Below are 17,639 nucleotides of genomic sequence, written 5' to 3'. Positions count from 1 at the left end.
AGAGGGATATCCCTGCCCAACCCAACCCTACAATCTCCGCATCCCTATAAGTTCAGCATACCAAAAGCATCAACATTCCAATGAATGTGAATGAGGTACCCAACATAATCCATGTTGATGTGTAAAAGTGGAGCTTTTTTTTTTTTTTTTTTTTCTTACCATCACGGATGCATAGAAGGGCGATTTCTCGATTTGGCAGGAGGGGCGACTTGCATGAGTCTGCATGATTGGAGATGTGTTATCACCGGCCGAGTAGATCCTACCAACTATTTGAATGTTATTCCAAATGATTGAATGCGCCTTGTCAATATGTATATTGAGTATTATGCCGCGGCGCTTGCAGAAAATGGGGATGTATATACTCAATACATACGTTACATGTAGAGTTGATGGAATGTGAATTAAGTAGGGTTTCAGTTTGAAGTTCTGCTAATGACAATAACCTTTTTATGGGTATTCGATATTGTCACCAATATTTCATGTTTCTCTTCCTTTTTCTTTTTCCTTGTCTTTTTCACTTTCATTTTATTTCTATTACTTTCTCCTTGAGGATTTCGCAGGAACAGCGGAACACGGAACAAATTGTCTCCTCCTTGCTCAGCTCCAGTTGAGTAACTCTGCCTCTTGCAGGTTGTAAGATGATATCATGTGTTACCTGTGATTCCTGGGAATGAGAGATGTAGGGGTTTCGAACTAGAGGGTTCGGCTTCGCTTATTCGCTTGCTTCGCTGACATACTTGTACTATGATGTGATATTATTTGTTTCCTACCTATATTATTCTACTGGGTTTGTTGATGTTGCGCTGCATACCTATTAGTGCCATGCATGTACTGTACTGTATGCTGTGGTGTTGGGTATCGATGCCCCTGTATGGAATTGTATGGTACATGCTGACTACATCCGTGCTATCTCCCGGGATAGGAAAACTAGTATGTTGTTCTAAGTTCAAAGAAGTAAATTCGGTCGAGACTAATTATCTCATCCACTCCAATATAAAATGACAGTCTCCATGGATTTTTTTTTCCCTTTCAATCCAGAATAAAAACAATGATGACGATGTGATGCATGCATGCTAAAGATCAGACAACCTCCCAGTGAGAATCATAAAACGATGTAAATGAGAGAAAAAGAACGCAGTAACGTGTCAGAATGATAGCCCTGTCGGTAAAAGAACATAAGGTTAAAAGAAGTAATTAAAGTAGACGAGTAACTTCAGAGGTATCTTGACGGCCGTAAGGAAGGAAATTTTTCAAGGTGGAAGGAGGATCTGTAGAAAGTCGAGGAATGAAGGAGGTAAGGATTCTTCGAGGAAGAAAGAAGAGAAAATTCAATGTGATATGCGTCGACTGAGAACTTGTTCTTTGGTCTCGCGCATCCAAGGATACCACGCCCCCATCCATTCCACGACACCAAATCGTGGTGCGGCCGACTCAACTAGCCCCGACCCCTCTCGAAGGAACTCGCCATCGCGCATGCGTCTCTGCTCTCGCAGCGTTGGACATTTCTTCTCCTTGATGAAACGGTAGAATTTGCATTGGATTCCTTGGAATCCGCGTCGTTGCCGGCTAGGGAATTGTCGATTAAAGCTCTCACGCACTTCCTTCCACTCTTGGCACAGATCCACGCGGTGATACCAAATGAAGTACATTTCCTCTTCCTCGTACTTTGGTCGAGGGGGGCGTCGCCGCTCTGGGGCATTGCTAGAACTGCTTGAGACCGAGTCGTACCGGTCCCGAGAGTACGCACCTGGCGATGACTCGGTCGACCGAGGTCGATATGGCAAGAACGCTTGGTCTTGCGAGGAGCCAGAACTTTCCCGGTAAGGATAGTGCTGGTGATGATGGTTCTCTGCGTAGGGGTGATAGAAGTAATGATGGCTAGGACTGGGTGGGTAGATGGGTGAATACTGCGATCCTGAATGGGCGTAATGCAGTTGAGCGGAGTTGTTCGACTCTGCTGACGGGTTCAGTAGGGCATCGATGGCCATGCGACTTTTTCGTGATGATGGCATATAATTAGTCGGAGATTGCGAGTGAAGATGCTCCATTGTGTTCTGTTGGGAAGGTGGTTCACGACCTTCGTGTTCCAACTGCTTTAGCGTGGTGATCGATAGAGTAGTAGGTTAGACGGGCGAGTGATCAAGGAGTAGGCTCCGGTTAAAGCAGGATGTAAGGCGATGAGCACAGCCTAAAACACTTTTTTCCACACTGATCAGACGCGAGTGCACGGCGGCGGTGGCAGAGAGTGAGATAAGTAATAAGTAAGGAAGCCACGCCGAATAAAAAGAGCGGTGGTCTAGTTGGCGATGAGCCAAGAATATTCCTCAGCCGCTACAACAACGCTTCCAGAAGAAGTGTTGGACTGAAGGATCATGTAAAAGTGCACGGTTAAATGGTGGATGGCTGGAAAGAAAAAAAACCTTGGAATTTCCAACACCGCACGAGACACCGGGTTGGATTCTTAAATGAGGGCAATGGCCGCCAAGGGTTCCGTTAGTTGTGCTTAACCCATGCAGCGTACCGAATCCTTGGGACACGCCGGCCTGTAAGAGACCCCGAAGATGACTGCGCCCCCTGTCCAGCCGGGAGACAATCACTGCTACAGCGGGTACACGATGATTCCGAAGTGATGCGTAGCGCTTGCGGTAGCAGGGGAGTGATTCAAGATGTTGGAGAAGGAGGAGTAATATGCGTTGGGGGTGGTGGTGGTGGTGGATGTCCTTCCTGGTAATGCTCGTATGCCTTTTCCAAGTCCTTGACCCTAGTACCACGAAAGTAACCCTGCAAGTATCTGCTTATAGAAACAATTAAAATAGTTGGAAAGGGGGGTGTTAATATGAATGGTAAAAAGGACGACCGAAGATCTTTTTTAACCATGAATTTAACAAATATATATATATAAAATAATGAAATAAGGTAGGAGAGGGAAAGAAGAATTAAGAAGAAATAGGATATCAAATAGAATTGAAGGAGGTATAGATATCCTTTTTCGTTCTATATGCAAGGATATCGCATCGACAGTGGTTGAAAATCCATAAAATGTTTCGCCACTTTTTTTTTTCTTGATGATCTTCAAGTCTCTGTGATATTTTTGGGGGGGTTTTTTTTTCCACGAAAGAGGGAGAAGGATATTCAGACACTGAATCGTGTATGAAGCAAGTGGAGATGTGGAAAGGAAGGGTCACGTTGGCACACGACTTGCAGGATGTACGTGCAGGACAACCACCGACTCTTTGAACCGGGTATTTTATGTATTTCTAATCCTTTGATATACTTTTGCAGCATTTCCATTATTTATTATTTTAATTTATTATTTTTCCCCTGTTTGTTTTCAAAGCGGGATCCACCAGGGAACAGAAGTAGTAGGAGGGGAAAAGAAACAAGTCTAGTTCATGCAATCTGCGGGCAAGGTTATATCAGAACCAAAGGGTCTGAAGGAGCCGCAAGACTCGAAGAACAATTAGGATTTTGGTTTGGCCCATTAGAATTGACGATATCTTTCAACGGATGATCACTAAAGTGGAGGGTCGAACAGGCAATAGTCGGACCGGCAAAACTGACCAGTTCAAAGTCAATGGGGACCCGATTTTTGCCTTCGGTCGAATGACTATCAGGTAAAGATCCAACTGCTTAAACCAATGACACAATGGTCGCAATGTGGTCTTTTGGCCACGCGGGGATTTCCTAGGAAGGGGTCCAAACGAGTGTGATATGAAAAAAACCGTGGAAATGAAATTATTAATCAATAACAGACAAAGAACGTCCGTCCCTGGGGTACCTTAATTGGGAAATGCCGTTCTAGTAGGATAGTCCTTTGGAACTGTGCGAAATCAACGAACAACCACCCTTCCAAAAAGTACCAAAAAAAATAAAAAAAAAGACGCACAAAGATGAAGAAAGACTATCTCAATCTCAGAATTACAAATCATCACAGAGAATGCAAGTTATAGATGTGTAAGTACTACTCTATCCGAAAGCAAACCATTTTCATTGAAGGTTGTTCGTAAGTATACTTGACAAGGTGCGATTGGACCAAAAATCTATCCAGCAACGACGTTTTTTACTCTCACAATACTGTAACCTATCATTACTCCGTCTCTAGTCGGAGGGTATACCTAAGTAACCTCCGATAAATATGGGTCAGAGGGGAAAAAAAAAGTGTCAGAAGGTTGCCCTTCAAGCGTACGGAAAATTTCATTTGTTCTAGATGAATGGATTAAATCTATGAAGGTGGATGTTCTCCATCAAGAGAGAGAATCATTTCGAATTCAGGAAAGAGCCTAGGTAGAGGGGGGTCAAAAGTGAGAAAAAAATATACAATAAAATAAAATAAATGAAAAAACGAAAAGTATTTTGTTTAATAATAATAATAATAATGATAATAATAATAAATGAGAGAAACGTAAAATTGAAAAAGGAAAAAAGAAAAAAAAAATAATAATAAAATAATTGCACGTAATACACACTATGCTGCAGCCCTGCCACTACATGAGAAGAGTTCGGTTTCCCGGAGCTGATAGGCCCTTGCGGGAAGACCGAAACGAAGCATTGCAGGGTTCAGTTCGGCCGCTGGCGGGAACATCAGACGACGCCCCTGCTCAAGGACATCCTCATCTGGAGCTGTGGAGCTGTGGGATACTAGTCCGATGGCCGCTCCGACACCTAAATTAAATCATTATCTCTCCTGGGGGTTTCTAAGGTCTCGACCGTGGGTATGGAAGAGAAGATATCTTCCTCCGTCCGTGACTCGATATTCAAAGTAATTTCGACGCCCAAATTAAATTTTATCCCAGAAACAAAAGTCAATTTAGTAAAGTTTGATTTGACCGTGAAAAGCACGCAATCTATCATCAACCGGTGGGATGTTGTAAGGGAAGGTCAAACGCTGGCAACGATGAAGAGACACCACCTTCAACACTCGCTCAACCCACATCCACTCCTATTCCCACCGACCTCGACCTGACCCAATCACTCTCATCAGAGAAAGGATCACTGCAGGAGCACTTCGCCGCACAGGCTAACCCTACCCTGCTGCTACTACCTGCTAAGTAGGTAGGTAGACAGTCTGGGAAAACGGAATGGAAGGAGGGGGAAAGGAAAAAAAAAAAAAAAACCAACAAGCGCTAGCCATAGAAACCGCGTCTATTGGGCGCGGGAGAGCAAGTCAGCAACACCCAACCTACAGTGGCTTGGTTAGTGAACCGTGGTACTGGGACGCATTCACGAATGGGAGTGAGGCTCTAACGCTGTCTAGCTCTTAAATGGTCTCAGAATTTGCACAAGGCTTTTTCTGAAGGACAGACGTGACAGCCAAACGGGAAGACACGATGCAGTCTGTGGGTCTTTCTTGGCATAGAACTGGGGCATGGGGGTGGCTAGCTCCCATGGAATTTTTCTATTGGCCACCTCGGTCTATAATTTTGATGAGAATTTATGACTGTTGCGTTTTTTCGCCCAGTATCTCTCCTCTTTCCTAAAATCTTCATTCTCCTCTTTGGGTCACTAATCCACCTCCCTACACCTCTCAACTACTACATGATAAGTATGGAGACAACTAAAGTACATCCTACCTGCGTCTGTATGTACAGGTATAACAGTCTTTCATTCAAAACACGCAGTCCAGATACTAATCTGTGAATCTGCCAGCACATCTTTGCATTGCATTGGTAAGTCGATCCCCTTTCTTTTATTGCCTATGGGGATTAGCATTATGAGTTGACCTGGCTGGACGGAGATTTACCATGGCATTTAGCCGGTCCTATCTCTTCCCTTAGTCCTTTCCTACATTTAGCTTGTGCGCTTAGTATCTAAATAGTTATATCCCATTTAACCCCCCCGTTTCGCTAATCTGACGAATACAAATATTAAGTTCTTTAGCAAACACCGCTCGATATGGGCTGACACCCCCCAAATCCTTCTTTTATGGTTCTAGGATAGTAGGAACAACTCAAATAAATTAATGGATGTATGGGTGATCTGGAGTCATTTGTCAGTGCAGAAGTTAGCAGGATGAATCGTCAGGCCACTAGCGCTATCGATTGAACCTGTCAAAGGAAGCAAAGTAAATCCTGATGGAGTTGGCCTATTGGGACTAAATTTGTGTTGGATCCATCATAGCGAACAGTGGATGTACTTAAGGCAGATTAGCACTAGCAGAAAATGCATCGGGTCTCGGCGACGAAGATCCGGAGGATGAGGGAGTATGGAGCAGAAGCAACGAGTACGTACTTACATACATACTGTACATAAATACATAGTCGGTAATTTGGATACCATGCCCTCTTCACATGACAGGTATAGTTATTAGCTACCTACGAACTAAATTCTCTTCCTTCCCTCCCTCTAGCTTGATTGTATGATCACTTTAAGATGCCTTCAATCTAAGATCAGTATCATATCAGTTGTCCAATGTTAAATCCGGTATGCAACGAGGTATCATGGGTGTGGGTAGCCATCTCGTATTGGTATGTAGCCAAGTGTCCTGCAACTCAGGCCAGTCTCTGTATGGAACGAAACAAAGCAATCTCTACCCCCACACCAGGCCACTCCTCACCAAAGTAGTTTTTAATGAAGAAACACTAGAAAAGTTTTTTGACCGAAATAACAAGAAAAAAAAAGGACTGTTGACATATAATACTTCACCACGACATAGACTCCACAATGTGGTATTTGTCACACTGATACCTCCAATCCTGTTGAAAGGAAAACCAACAGTCGATTATACTTACCATCATAAGTAGTTTCTTCATAGTGAATATCCTTCAACGTTATAAAGTTAGTATGGAGTAGTTCAAGGCAGCGTGATTGGGTATTACCCGGGAAGGGGAGGGGAAAAGGAACGTCACCTGTTTTCCTATTGATCTTTGGGCTGCATCATCTGTCATCTGCGACACTTCTTTTTTCCCTCATCTTGGCGTGATGACGACAAGTTGAACTGTGTTTCTATGTGGGACGGCAAAATTCCATATTGAAGAATGACTATCGGGCTTTGATTCTTGGGATGACCGAACAAACGACGGATTAACAGAAAATCGAAGATAGCAAGTAGTAACCTCGGCCAGGGTTCCTCTTTGGAAGGATACACCTAGTACCACTAGTAGACCATAGGACAACACTCTGGTTACCTACTGGGTTACTACGCCGTATACTAGTTTTGGAAGAGGGGGGTGGAGGCAATGGCCATGGTGTCAAGAACAGTACATCAAATCGAGATTGCGGCACAGTGAAGTTGCGCAAGTTTGAAACCAAGTTCATCTTCATTTCGCCATCTATGGGGCGATAGCCTCTTGCTCACATGCCGACATACAGGTACAAATCTATATCGCTCTAGCTAAAGAAGGGACATCGTGCCACCAGAAATATCCTATCGGTATTCGGTACCTTTCACCAATGTTGAAAAAAGGTTCAGACGGGTGGGCAATGACGACGATGAGGATGATGAAGGGCTATGGCAATGATCGGCCACTTGCGGCTTCTGTAGCAGGACTCTGTAGATCCTCATCGTGCGGGAAGCGTTATGGGTTTCTTCATGCTTGCCCGCTTTGTCTGTGCCCTCTTGTCCTAATCCTGGACTAACGAGTAGTGTACCAACTAACGAGGCGGTTAGGCTCCTCCATCCACCCAAGCAAAGACAAAGCGATCCGTACCTTCATCCGCTCTGCCGCTCGACGCCAATCCTTGACGTTAACGATCCCCTAGTAGGGCCGTCACTCCTAACCGGCCCCCCCTGCCCAATTTCCATGCTAATTTGCTCTATCTTCCCTCATCACACGCGTACCCGCAGGATGTTTCGGTCACGTGAGGGTATAACGCGGTTCAGAGTGACTCGATTGGGTTATAGTCCGAGTCTAAGACAAGAACATCCTGGGAGTGATTGGCAACAAAGACGTCCTCCACGGTGGATACTTAATTGAAGGAAACAAAGACACTGGAGGGGGGGTAGGGGGTTGGATATCTAACCAGTCACTGACGTTGAAGCGGATTTTGGCACTGACTCGTACGCTGTACTAGTAGTTTTACTTACTAGTAGTCCAGACTCGACCAGCATATTACCATGGGACTGTGTGTTCTGTACCTGCCGGTTGGGTTCGGCAGGGCTCTGTTTGGTCGTACCGCCCTTAAGCGGTGTGGCGCTAATACATGTGTAACAAAGAACATCCTCACAAAGAGAACCGGAATATCTGGGATAAAAGAATAGAGAACCCAACAACACACATGTCCTTCAATTTCGAAAGGCGAACGCTGGGTAAAGAGAGCCAAATGTGAGTGGCACACCACTCAAGTTGAGGCTCAAGTGAAACAGCTTTTCAATACCGCTGCACCTGGTGGCTCCATAGCGTGCGACAGTACGCCGTACTTTCGCCATTTGCCCACCGGTCCAACTCCACCGTCATAATAACCGACATGCAAGCGAGCTCAGGCGTGTAACTAACCCAGTGCTACTCTACGATTGGAAAAGTTCTAACGGAGATATGTCCTCCTATCTCACCATGTACAGCTGTTCTCCGCTCAGGACTCATTTGTCGAGTCAGGGCGTTACATCGTTTAACGTCCGGGATTAGAAGCCTTTTGACACCTTCATCCGACACCGTACATACTACCTAGTCAACAATTTAAGAGTTAATTTCATTTGTACTATCCCGGTTGACCCCGTACGGAGTACCCTTCTTTGTTCTTGCTCTTATCCTTGTTCTTTTATTATTTTTATTTATATATATATATGTATATTTATTTATTTAGATCTTCTCTCTTCTTTTGGCAAAAGGTAATTGCATTTAGTTGAGACACACCATGATCATATCAAGATCAATTTACTTGTTCGAGTCGTGGCTGAAGCTATCATCTGAAGTAGATTCTATCATAGCTCCAGAACATTATGAAACCAGTATACGGAGTAGCTAATGACGAACTGTCAGGGTTCGGTTGAGCCCCTTTGGGGATGGCCGAAAGTCAAACATAGTAGTGTTAGTCAAGTTGTTACTTGGTACTTCCTAGGCACATTCGAGAAACGAAACGAAATAGAAAAGGGGCACAAAAGGAAACAGAAGAGGCTCGGGAATGAGCGGGATCTCCCCGTCCGTCCGTCAATTACTACTGCTGCTACTATTATTTACTATGGGCACAAGGTAGTCACAACGCTGGCCCTTTCCCACTGCCTCTCAACCCGCTCTCCACTCATCGAGGTCGCCGTGCACCTGTGACGGCTCAACGGTGATGCAACCGCTGCTACTATGACACAGATCTTACATGTTGCATTGGTGATTGTATTTCCGACTGCTGCCCCTCAGGGCATTCTCGCCTATCACCCGGAAAGCCAATTATTTACCAGTTAGGGGATATGACAACAGATGAACGCTGCAGGTAAAGAGATGCGTTGTCTCTTCCTGGTGATCATATACTGCAAGCGAGATTTGTCGGTGAGATCCTCGATGCAATCAATACCTTTAGCCGAGCTAAAGATACACGAAGTAACCTTATGTGCCATGAAATAGGGAGCCTGCAGTGTCCAATGAGGTACTATCCCCAGCTCAGGTCGAAATTTCCATGGACTGATGTATTGAATGTCAGCCGAGGACCATGCCATACTGCACGTAGATCCGATCATTCCTCATAAACTTTAACTGTGCCTTTTCTTTGTTCTATCTCGGTTCTTAAGTCACGTACTACCCGAGCCTAGAAAATTTTGGATACTATATAATATAGAAAACAAGAGAGGAGGAGGAGAGAGAGAGGGGAGGGGAGGGGGGGGGGACGAAAACAATGAGAACAAATAGTGTGAATGAAGGGATAAACCGGCACTTCTCAGCCTTTCAGGGATTGCCTTCCAACTTCTTGCGATTGGGATCATATATGATTGGCGAGTAGCTGCTCGACATGGTGGCAAAGGACATGATACTCGTCATTTCTTTGTGACATGACTCAGTCATAATGCATATCACACAGGACTAGGCCTGACGACAACAACATCTACATGTGTCCCTAACCGCCCAACTCTGCTGTAACACTCTCCTTTGCCTAAATACTAACCAACAATTCTTCATGTAAATATCACCTGGACCCCAGTACAACCTTTACTGAATCTCAACTAATGACTATTTCACATTATCCAACGTCGGCTGATTTACCTATCCATTTGTCCCCACTTGGGTGTGGAGGCTGCTTTTCTACCTCGAGGCCTCGGGCTCCATTGAGTTTTAATGGCCACTTTTAGCTGCGCCACCGTAAGGACAACCTGCTGGTGCTAAAAAGCGACCATAAAACCATCGAACGGAAGATCTACAGACAATACGAACCTATCCTTTGATTGCGGTGAACAGCAGGAGGGACAGTTAGCTGATCCTTTACCTGCTATGCGCCACAGGATTCATGATCTGACCCTTTTGCCTCCATGTGTATGGCCTAGCTTCAGGTGTCAAGCTTTCCATCATGACAGACAGTAACCGAACCAACCATTGAACAATTAGGTTTTAAGCGGTCCGGCCGAATTAATGTTTACAAATGATTAAATGTGATCCATGATTATTTTATTTTATTTTTCTTTCTTTCGCAATTACCTCAATTGGCCTAGGTATTATACTACTACTCTGTAGGTGCCAATTGAGCGTCTCTTTCCTAAACGGACAAGGAGAAGGTGTGAACCGTGGTACCTGAAGCTTCAGTGGATTACTCTATCAGGTATACTGAGGATCTTTCGGGTTAACCAGTGTGGGTCACTCGACTCTTTTGAACTTTGGCCTATGCCGATTTTTGCACAGTAGAAGGAAGTGGAAAAAGGAGCACGGTCGTAGTAGTATACTCGAATTATGACCATGGTAGCTTCGAACCTTATCCCCTACGGACCTATCGGTTGAATTGCATTCAAACTATCGCACCATCTCATTCAATGATTGGCGATTCATTTAATATTAGCAAGCAATAAGGAGAAATAACCATCGGAGATTCGTCTGGCTCTCCTCCGTAGGGTACCACTCTTTACATTTGTCTCAATACACAGTTCTTTTCTTTTCCCGCCTCTGTAGCTTTTGTATATTCAGTGAGTCTTGTCAATATGGAACCATGTTGTTCAGGTTAAATTGCTTTTTGCTCTTTTCCTGTCATTCCGTTTGTGACCCCTGCGCCCAACACGTGGGGCGAAGTCGCCTCAAAACTCAAGTCATCATCCGTACCTTTTCCGGTAGAAATCCACACCGAATACGGAGTGCAGAGTAGTATGTCCTACCAGACGCCAGCGGCTAATCTCCTGTCTCAATTGAAAAAAAAAAACAAGGGACTCTCGGAAAAGGAAACGCGGCCTCCTTACAGTTCGGGTGCATGCCAAAAGGTGCAAGTTTCAATGCAACGCTGCACAGCATTTCTCGATATCAGAAATAGAACTCGCTAAACAATGATATTCATGATTTCCTATCATATACTCCGTCGATATGATGCATTGAGACCCAGTCGCGTTGGGGTTCCAATTAGGCCTCCCAACTTGATATTGATTGGCATCTAGTCCACCTCGTTGGGGTGCGGCACAGTCTTTGTACATAAGGACGGCGCGCCGGTTGCTTCTGGCCCCTCTTTTAGGACCACAATATCTATTCTGGCTAGGGAAATGAATTAATGAAATTCACTAGTGTCACTATTGTTGGCCTTTTTCTGTTTTGAACTAGTTTGCAGGTGTTTCTCTTGTTGACTATGCCAGTCTAGATTTTTGGAGGTTAGCTAGGGTTATTATTTATTGTTATTGGTGTTAGGGGGAGAAAATATAAAAATAAGATGGAATTATGATAATAATAAATATTTTAAAAAAGAAATTGGAGATTTTACCGACAACCCCATGACAGAAGCTTTGACTTTGACGGCTCCCGTTCTCGCATGAATGGATAACTTAATACAAGAGCTATACGGTACTGTAATGCAAAATTCAAAATTCTGGAAGATTTTGTTTTAATGAAATGAAATGATAAAAAAAAGTAAGATAAAAAATAGTAATTTAACAGGTTAGGGGTAAAAAATCAAACCGAAAGATGGAAGAAAAAAAAACAAAAAAAAGGAACAGTCGGTGTCTTCAGACCGTTTCGATCGACAATGCTCGGCAGAAAGATAATGTGAGATTCGATTCTGCTGTCTCACTTAGTACCTAAGTCAAGTCACTTGATGTTTTACTTTAATTATCCAATAGATAGAGAGGATCTTCGTACTTTGTCATTCTACTTTCGTTATGGGGGAAGGGGAGGGGGAAAGTGGGGGATTATCCCATGTTTGCCTATATTACTCGCACTTATTTCCTTGAGAGAGAAACTGAATTAGAAATGGGCCACGTACTCATGGAGCTGATGAGGTTACCGTAAGGGTACATGTACAGCGCCAACCCTGGACAGGTTACAACCTCAGCTGGACGGAACATGCTGAGAGTTACAGACTAATGCCCAACTACGACACCCTCATCCAGACTGTCGGGTCCATGGTGGTATTCAACGCGAGAATCAGCCGGTGAGTGCATCACCAGGACTATTCCGTAAGTGATATTCCTGCCGGTGGACTGGGACTGAGGCAATGAAAGGGACGGCGAAGAAGGAGTGTGCTAGACCAGTTCAGGCCATGGCATGTTTGGAAATTCTGGATCTTTTCTTTATGATCCTTCTTCTGCCTTGTATCATTAGCCATCTTTCTAGAAAATAATAAGATGGCATTCTATAGGAGATTGATGTCTGGTAAAAAACAGCGAATCTCCTTCCCTCATGCCATCTCTATCTCGTTCAAATTTTTTGCGTTTTGGTTATTGTATTTATGTTATAGATTACTTTATTCTATATTATTTTAATTTGACCTTGGTAGAGTATGATTGTTGTTCCCCTTGTGTACGTTTACAGTGTTGGGTGAGTAATGTTATGCACTGATATAATTTCGGCCGTACCACTCATTCTGCTTGGAAAACTAAACTGGAACCCGCCTCAATACCCATGGGACAGCTTCAAAATTATGGGTTGATGTTTTGCTATCAATAGCACGAAGCCTTTTCCTTCTCGAACTCCACTACGTCAAATTCTTTATTTCTTCACATCCATCGGCGATCTCCGTATCTAAAACCCACAGCAGTGACTTAATTGAACATTGAAGTTGTATCCACGATATCCCATGGTCTCCACGGGACGAAGACAAATCTCGGTATCGTTCATAGTTGAAAATTTCGTGTGTCTTTCAATAACCCAGGTAGGCAAATGGATACTGATGATAGCAAAAAAATAAAAAAATTAAACTTCCACATGCTCGCCCCTCCTCAAGGTGGAGTTCAAGGCAAAGCTCAAGCCTTGGGCTTGGCGCATTTTTTCGCGATCTTCAAATGGTCTGGTCGTTTATTCTGACATAGTAATAACATCGTGTCAATTTTGCATCGGAATTGGCCCCCACCGCAACCAATTCGGTCGCCTTTTTTGCCTTCGTCCATTTTACTCACAGAGGAGATGCTAGCCGAGATGGATCCATCTTCAGGTCCTGTCGAAACTTTAGAATTCCTCACAGCCAACTCTGCAGACTCGAGCGATTTCCGTACAGGGAATGTGCGAAACGGAACTCGTATACTAGTAGGTACCTACCTCCTCTGGCGTAGTGGTTTGAGTAGTATAGGTAGGTACCTGGAGGCTCCATGAAGTTTACTTGACTATTTCTCCACGCTAACCAGGGTAGATCGGGAATTGCGGATGAATTCCCCGCTCCCACTCACTTTTGACTCCGTATGTCGGGGTTACTCGGACCTTACGGCGTTTATTTGTTTCTCCTCTTCGCCTCTTACGGAGCCAGTATCAATCTTGAATTCTTTTGGGGGTTAGTTCACCGCGTATATGTAACGAGCTTGGAGTGGGTCGTTTGACCCTTCTAGACTGGGATCTTCTGTCCTCTTGTTTCTTTGTAGGAAAACTGGATACTATGCTATCATTATGAGATCAGGTTTAATCTCGACCGACCGAGCTTTTTTTTTTTGTTTTTTTTTTAAGGCCGATCTTGATGTATTAATCTCGGCCTGTATTTTGTCATGGTCATGTCATGTTCTGTATGGTACTCTGTGTGGGTATTGGTTTTAGGTCCAACTACATACATACAAGTAACATGAGCCGACTCTGAAGTATAGCTACTGTATCTTAAGTACCAAAAAGTTGTTGAATAGCTACATTCGCTTTCACAGCTACTATACGCTTTGAATATCTTCAGGGTAGTGCGGATGTACTGGTAATCAAATAGTACTGGACAACATGAGATACACCAAATGCATTATCCGAACACGCCAATCAGCAATTCATATGATACATAATAGAGATCTATATATGGACATGCATACATATCTTTCTGCAGCTCAACAAGCCACTAACTAACGAAGATCACACAATCCTATTCATTCGATTCCTCACGGAATCTACGAATCCTCCATTTCTCCACCCAACTCATCATTATCGATAGAGGCATTCAACATGTTGATCACTGAGGGATCGACTAAATTCTTAGTGTCGTTCTCGTGGTATACAACCTATCTCGGGATAGTGCCTGCGGATAGTGCTTTAGCCCCAACGGCTTTTTCTTCTCAGCTCTTCTTTCACCTGCCGAAAATCAAGCTGAACTTTGAATGCAATCTTGATTTTACTTATTTTAATCATTTAAATTTCTTTTTGCTTGCATTAGGGCAGAGCAACCTGTACCTTAATGTCAATGTTTACTCGTGCATGTATAGATGGTGTATTATTTTTGGCGATCAGTTATGTACTGTGAATTTCTGCTATGCTTTTTTTTTATTCTAATTATTTTATTTTTATTTTTATTTTTTATTTTTAGTCTCTCTCTCTCTCTATCTCTCTCTCTCTCTCTTTGTCTCTCTGTGTGTGTACTAGTATGTGTGTGTGCCTTGAATAGGACAGTTACTGCCGGTAGTCGGTCACTGCTTCAGGTGTATTCTAGGTAGTATATTCTTTGTGCTATTGAATCTGTGATGATGGTATGTGGTTCAATGGACCAGGTTATGTTGCTATTGTGTAATATTGTTCTGCAGTCATAGATGCTACTAGTAGTAGTTTCTCGATTATAGATTTTGCTCATCAGCTTGGGGTCATGATATATTCTGATTTTCTCGATAAGAATATTGCTCACCCACCTGAACAATACGTCCCACATGTCCATCCTTGTGGTCATTTCATATCGTAGAATATCCGAGTAGTTAACGTTCAAACTTGAGACTTAAAACAATCCTCGAGCCATATTTACTTCTAGCACGCACGGAGCAGTGGTCGCACCGCTTATAGCAAGCCATGATTATTGGTAACATAAAGCCCTATATGTCTATATATTTCTATAATGTTTTGTTGCAGTAGTTACATGCATTCTCTACTCAGTCGTAAACACTTCGGCGTAGGCCTTGAAGTGGGAGTCCAAGTACCGGAGTAAGAGCGATCTACATAGATTCATATCTACGGCACGTGAGGATCTCAAGCACAGATTTCTATACTTCAATGTGACACTTCTTGCAGTGCAAGTTACTGAGCTAACACTAGAGTGGCTTAAATCGTCCGACGATGGGTGGATGAATAGTCGAGCGGTTGGAGTTTTGCGTTGGGCCTTACTAACCAGCCTACATTGATAGTTCATGAATATCATGGGCTTTCTGGAAGGGTAAATACTGTGGCAGGGGGCTGGTGAATGACAGAAAAGAGTGCTAGAATTAGCAAAGTACTGTCGAATGGGGTCACATTGTTGTCAGAAAAAAGGAGGAATTGCCTTCACACTACTTACTATATCCCCATGGCGGACCATGATCATAGCCGAATACTATATGTAGAAGGCTTTTTTATTATTATCATAAGCTGCGGAGGAAGGAATCTTATTATGTATGCTATTTGCAGTTGAGCTAAAATACATGAAATCCGTCATTCAATCCCGAATGAATTCCCATGATTTTTTGTTATGCTTTCTTAATTTGCCCTTTTATTCCCCTTGGGTTTTTCTGAATACTATATCCTCCGAATATGTATCAAAGATGATCATGTCACCCCCCACGGCTATCATGTGACAATGCCCATAGAATGAACGACTCAGTTGGTGTGATAGCCGGTAGCAAGTTCGCATCTAATCGTACAGTCAGTCACGGTCAACTTCAGATATCACAAGATACTTACGGATCAGCAGCATACTGAATGTTGCATTGTTCCCAGGACTCGTTGCGGACAATCACGGCACGGAACCGAACTGCATCATTGATGCTACAGAAACGGAAGATGACATTGCGTGCCTACATGGATTAATACTCAACACAGCATTGTTACTCGGGAATGAGTACTTACCTCCCCAGGAACGTAGCTGTCCAGGATCTTTTCAACCTTACGATGGTTGCCGGCAGCCAAGTCAGAAAGCTGGTGCATGGTAACACCGAGGTCAACACCAACAGCACGGACAGCACGGGTGGCACCGGTGGACAGGCTGAAAGACAGCTGAGAGCTGACAACGTCGACTTCTCTCCCCATCTCCACGAAGACAGTGACCTTTCTTTCTTGATCAAGATCGATGCCGTTGGGGTACTTATCGTAGAAAGCCTTGCACGCTTCGGCGTCACAGAACAGAATCTGGGCAGTGCCCGAGGGAGTCACAGAAATACTCTCAATAGTACCGCCGTGAATCAAAGATAGGACCCTTGCAGGAGTCTTCCAGGCGGTGGGCAAGCCCCTGATGAGAACACGTCTGACGCGAGCAGCTTGAAGAAACGAGCCTATTAGCAAAGATTGTCAGGGCAGGATGGATATTAACGTCATACAGGGCTTGTCACGGAGCTCTGGAGTACCCCAGGTCTCAAATGTGGTCTGGTACTCACGGTCCTCTTTTCTCTCAACGGAAACATGGGAAGTGGTAGCGAAGGTGTCAGCCGAGACGAACTCGGACGCGCTGGACTGTTCAGCGACCTCGAGAGGCATGGGCTCTGTAACAAAGCTGGCGAGTGTGCTGTCATTGTCCGGGCCAGTAAAATCGGCATCGACATTGACCTGAAACTCTGCTGCAGGAGTATGAGCTGCGTTTCAGATAGACAGCACGTTTTAAGTCTTACCAGGAGTATTGGGCTCTTTAGGAGTGGAGGTGAACACAAAATCATCAGCAAAGGTAGGGGTTTTGGCGAAGTCATCATGAGACTTGGAGAGGCTGCCGTGCTCACTGGATGCGTCCTCAGAAGCAGCAACCACAGAGGATACCTTCCTGTAAGCATTTGGGTCAAGCTTCAAAGCCCTGGCAGCGGCCATAAACCCTGCGGTATCATCGACATTGGCGATAGGATACATCTTTGTGACGGGCTTTTGACCGAATGAGATATGCGAGTCGTTGATATTAGGATGGTAGGAGGATGGGAGTGAGGGAGAGGGACTGTGAGTGTGAAAGACGGGAGGAGTCTTGTAGCCAGCGGAAGATGACTGTTTTTTGTGTTATCGATCCACACGTCAGCTCCCAGTAGAAAAAGGCAAGACAAAACAATATTGGTCAGGGGGAATAATAATGTTACGCTGGGGTAGGAGGCAGTGTTTGCTGGAGGAAGAAAGAGAAGAGGGAAGAGGGCAAGAAAGAAAGAAAGAGAGAGAGAGAGAGAGAGAGAGAGAGAGAGAGAGAGAGAGAGAGAGAGAGAGAGAGAGAGAGAG

General features: G+C 44.1%; 2 protein-coding genes across 2 annotated transcripts in view; both read right to left on the bottom strand.

The window, feature by feature from the left end:
* Positions 1-885: 885 nt before the first annotated feature.
* Positions 886-2,394, bottom strand: BDV38DRAFT_254375 (uncharacterized protein). Its single transcript, XM_032055320.1, has one exon. The coding sequence runs from the start codon at positions 2,046-2,048 to the stop codon at positions 1,329-1,331; it is 720 nt and encodes a 239-aa protein (XP_031910705.1). The 5' UTR covers positions 2,049-2,394; the 3' UTR covers positions 886-1,328.
* Positions 2,395-16,055: 13,661 nt separating this feature from the next.
* The window catches only part of BDV38DRAFT_273359 (cryptococcal mannosyltransferase 1-domain-containing protein), a gene marked incomplete at both ends in the record, with an annotated part of 4,141 nt that continues 2,557 nt past the window's right edge, over positions 16,056-17,639 (bottom strand). Inside the window, 5 exons of the mRNA XM_032057663.1 lie at positions 16,056-16,089; positions 16,140-16,252; positions 16,305-16,711; positions 16,772-16,997; positions 17,097-17,417. Coding sequence (XP_031910704.1) covers positions 16,056-16,089; positions 16,140-16,252; positions 16,305-16,711; positions 16,772-16,997; positions 17,097-17,417 — 1,101 coding nt within the window. The remainder of the gene's footprint in view (positions 16,090-16,139; positions 16,253-16,304; positions 16,712-16,771; positions 16,998-17,096; positions 17,418-17,639) is intronic.

The sequence above is a fragment of the Aspergillus pseudotamarii genome, assembly GCF_009193445.1.
Source record: "Aspergillus pseudotamarii strain CBS 117625 unplaced genomic scaffold BDV38scaffold_51, whole genome shotgun sequence".
NCBI lineage: Eukaryota > Fungi > Ascomycota > Eurotiomycetes > Eurotiales > Aspergillaceae > Aspergillus > Aspergillus pseudotamarii.
This window is presented reverse-complemented; position numbering and strand designations above follow the sequence as displayed.

Coding starts and splice junctions, on each gene's coding strand:
- BDV38DRAFT_254375 (XM_032055320.1), bottom strand. CDS start 2,048: ATGGAGCATCTTCACTCGCAATCTCCGACTAATTATATGCCATCATCA.